The sequence below is a fragment of the Notothenia coriiceps genome, unplaced genomic scaffold (genome assembly GCF_000735185.1).
Source record: "Notothenia coriiceps isolate Sejong01 unplaced genomic scaffold, NC01 NC01_scaffold00028111, whole genome shotgun sequence".
Taxonomy (NCBI): domain Eukaryota; kingdom Metazoa; phylum Chordata; class Actinopteri; order Perciformes; family Nototheniidae; genus Notothenia; species Notothenia coriiceps.
The window spans coordinates 1-3939 of NW_011360812.1; the positions used below are offsets into that span (position 1 = coordinate 1).

Consider the following 3939-nt stretch of genomic DNA (forward strand, 5'->3'; position numbering starts at 1 on the left):
CAGCCTTGTTGCATCGGACATACGTTTTACATCTGATTCAAAGGAACATTTCTGCTGCTTTTAAGAATATAACTTCTCATAAATGTCCTTTTCTGTGATTATTCATAGACGTTTTTTTGCTTAAATCAGTGTTTATTAAGGCTGTATTTGATAAAAGTGAAAGGCATAGTGTTATATAATATTTATGAGTAAATAACTTATTTCTAAGTCTGTGTTTGACCTCCATGTCACGCTCTGTTCCCCAGGCTCTCTGATGTACTTGAATGAAGCGACGCTGCTGAATAACGTCAGAGTGAGATACAGCAAAGAGAAGATCTACGTGAGTCTTCAGATCCTGTCGTGTCTCCAGAAGCAAAGAAAGACCTTCTTTATGTTTTTACGATTATTCAACTCGGATACAAATATCTATAAATATATATAAATATATACTCTGCAGTAAATCTGACCGTTATTATTATGTTTAATAATTAAGAGCGACTTCACGGTCAAAACATTTTCCACTAATATCCTGGCTTTCTGAATATGACACTCACACACTCACTCACTCACTCACTCACTCACTCACTCACTCACTCACTCACTCACTCACTCACTCACTCACTCACTCACTCACTCACTCACTCACTCACTCACTCAGTTTTCTTCTGATCTTGATTATGTGACATGATGTTATTCCTGAGTGCACGCTGACATCTAGTGGCTGAAGAGGGAACTGTCTCTGTTCAATAGAGATCTATAAGAGGCCTCCTTTTTTACTTTTTCATACAGAAATGTGTGTCTTTATAAATGTGTTAATACAGAGAAGTTATTAAGGAGTCATGCACCGGCTCTCCTTCAAAACAAATATTTATTTATTTCACTCTTTTTGCTAAAAGCAGGAATTTTAAACCATTATTTTTGCTTTAGGATTGTATGAAATGTAGGAGACCACAGGTTATACACATAGCATGATAATGTGGAATTGTTTCCTTCTTCCTCCTTCCTCTTCCTCTTCCTCTTCCTCCTCCAGACGTTCGTAGCTAACATCCTGATCGCAGTGAATCCATACTATGACATCCCAAAGCTTTACTCACCGGAAACCATCCAGAAGTACAGAGGACGATCTCTGGGAACTCTGCCGCCTCATGTCTATGCTATAGGTGAGAGAGACACACACACACACACACACACACACACACACACACACACACACACACACACACACACACACACACCCTTACACTGATGCCTACATATGTCAGTGCTTGCTGTAACTCTCTACATTTCCCTGGTGTGTGACAAGTTAATGACTTTTGTGTGTGTGTGTGTGTGTGTGTGTGTGTCTCTGACTGTGTGTGTGTCTCTGACTGTGTGTGTGTGTGTGTGTGTGTGTGTGTGTGTGTCAGCTGATAAGGCGTACAGGGACATGAGGGTCCTGAAGATGAGTCAGTCCATCATCGTCTCCGGAGAGTCTGGAGCCGGGAAGACGGAGAACACCAAGTTCGTGCTCAGGTAAGCATGACGTCTCGTGTGCTGCGTTCACGCCAAGCCTCGAATCGCTCGAGTTTCACGGCGGCTGTCAGCTGTGTTTCCTCGCCTCAACAGGACAACGAGGAGGCGGGGCTTATCTCCATTTAGATACTGTGGTACCAACTACAACAAAATGAACACATTTTACTGTGATTTATTTATCACACGTTTATTACACGTTTCAAAATGATGCCGAAGTGACAACATACTGATACCGGTTTGTAAATGCTATTAATGTGTGTGTGTACGCAGGATGGAAGATGAAACCTTTTTAAAATGCGTGTTTTTCACGTGATCGATCAGGCTAAGCTAACATGTAGCTGCTCCGTCCACACTCACAACAACATCCTACAGACAGAAGTAAAGACACAGACAGTCTGTGTTTGGTTCGTGTTTAACTTCTGTCCAGTTTCTGAACAGATATGAGGAGCTGTGAGCTCTGAGTGCTAACAGCTAACGCTAACGCTGATGTTTTCTGGTTCAACGTCAGAAGGCTGACCGCTGATTGGCTAACGCGAGAACACGTCACGCGAATTGACGCTCAAGTTGAAAAAATGTAACTCTTGGGATTGACGCCTCCTTCAGTCGCATCATCCGCGTCTTTGCATTGACTTTACACGGAATCACGACACGCCCAAAAGTCGCACCGCGTCCGGTGTGAACGCACTCAAATTCAGATATACCAAGTTGGTGCTCAGGGTAAACATGACGGTGCATTTTCAAAACTCCTTGTTATCTATTTTTTGTTTCTCCTCTCAGATATTTAACATCCTCGTACGGGACGGGGCAGGACATCGACGAGAGGATAGTGGAAGGTACGACCACTTCTTCTTCTTCTTCTTCTTGTTAAATAAATACAGTTAGATTATTTCCTCAGTATGGATGGACTGACTGACAGACATTCTCCCGTGGGTAAAATTGACTGTTATATTTATTTGGTTTGTTTCCTACATTATGGGTATCCACCTCGGTTACTTTTGAACGTTGCTTTTTTTTGTGGAGCATTACATATTTCTGTTATAGAAAACCCCAAGTGGACCTTTTTGGATTTAATTGTGAGCTGTGGGATGAGGGTTTGTTTTGTGGGGAATTTGAAATACACTTTCTATTCGTGACACAGAATCATTTGGAGTTGTCTTCTCTTATTTTCTAATGTTTGCAGTGAGTCGTAAACACCTCCGTACCGACTCACTCAACTCTGACTTAACTGTCAGGAGAGAGACCTGACAGGCTCCCCGAAGGAAAATCAGTGTGTGTGTGTGTGTGTGTGACGCTCCTCTGTTTCCCTGCAGCCAATCCGCTGCTGGAAGCTTTCGGGAACGCCAAAACGGTCCGAAACAACAACAGCAGCCGCTTCGGGAAGTTTGTGGAAATCCACTTTAATGAGAAGGTACTTTAAACTTTATTAGAAAAATAAAAAAACTTCTTTATTCGTCTCCTTGAATTCCTCCAGATGAGCAGCCATGAATTAAAGATGACGCCAAATGGCTTCATACATTTATAATGAATCATAATAGTAAATAAACACAATATTCCCTCTTTGATCTCAAAACAAACGAGAGGTTCAGTTTCTGCAGATTCATCATCTTTACAACCAGCTTTGAGAACACTTTATGATCAATCATTATAAAACATATCACATATATTATTCTGAAATGGACCAATCTGCAAAATGACTACTTTTACTTTAGCCACTTTAACTATATTTTGATGCTAATACTTTTCTACTTTTACTTAACTTACATTTTGAATGCAGGACTTGTAGCAGAGTATTCCTACAATCTGGTACCGAGTACTTCTTTCACCTCTGATCACAATGTATTATAATTCCGTATTTAAAATTACGCCACACATGTGCAAGAGTTATAATAAATCAGTTGTTTTTGCCTCTAGCTGATACATGTAATTGCCATGTGTCGTTTCATTATTTTGTAACGGAGATCACCTTCTGCTTAATGGTAAATAACTTTTTGTGACGTAAGCTCCAGACAAAGGACTTTAATTAACTGACAGGTGCGCGTACCATGTCAGAGATGGCATCACTATCACATAGCTGCTGTTTTGCTTTACTGTTACACCAACTTAAATAATAACTGCTTTATCACACAAACATTCAACCTAACAGGAACCGTTAACTATTGTACATTCATCTCAGGCTAACGGTAACTGGCGCACGAGAGAAGGTGATGCTAAACTACAGTAACAGCTTTTTGGCAACTACCTTGCTTCCTATGACTTTGCCGTCAGGAGAACCATATGATACGTTAAATGCCATTTAACCGTGTCCTACCATAAGTTTACTGTTCTCTGCAAGCAAAACAACATTAGTCGACCGCATTTCTTTGTGGGGCTTGTACGTCATGTTCTTCGTGGTTTACAGTATCAAGGTTCGCAGCTGAGCTAACAGGTAGCATCCCTTAAATGAAGCAC

The 3939-nt window shown here is 40.9% G+C and overlaps 1 protein-coding gene across 1 annotated transcript; it reads left to right on the forward strand.

Moving 5' to 3' along the window:
- Positions 1-245: 245 nt before the first annotated feature.
- Positions 246-2899, forward strand: LOC104957947 (unconventional myosin-VI-like; the record flags this gene model as incomplete). The annotated part of the gene is made up of 5 exons (XM_010785622.1): positions 246-319; positions 1010-1139; positions 1386-1491; positions 2269-2324; positions 2802-2899. Coding segments are annotated over 5 exons (464 nt in total), but the record flags the coding sequence as incomplete, so codon positions are not given.
- Positions 2900-3939: the final 1040 nt, after the last annotated feature.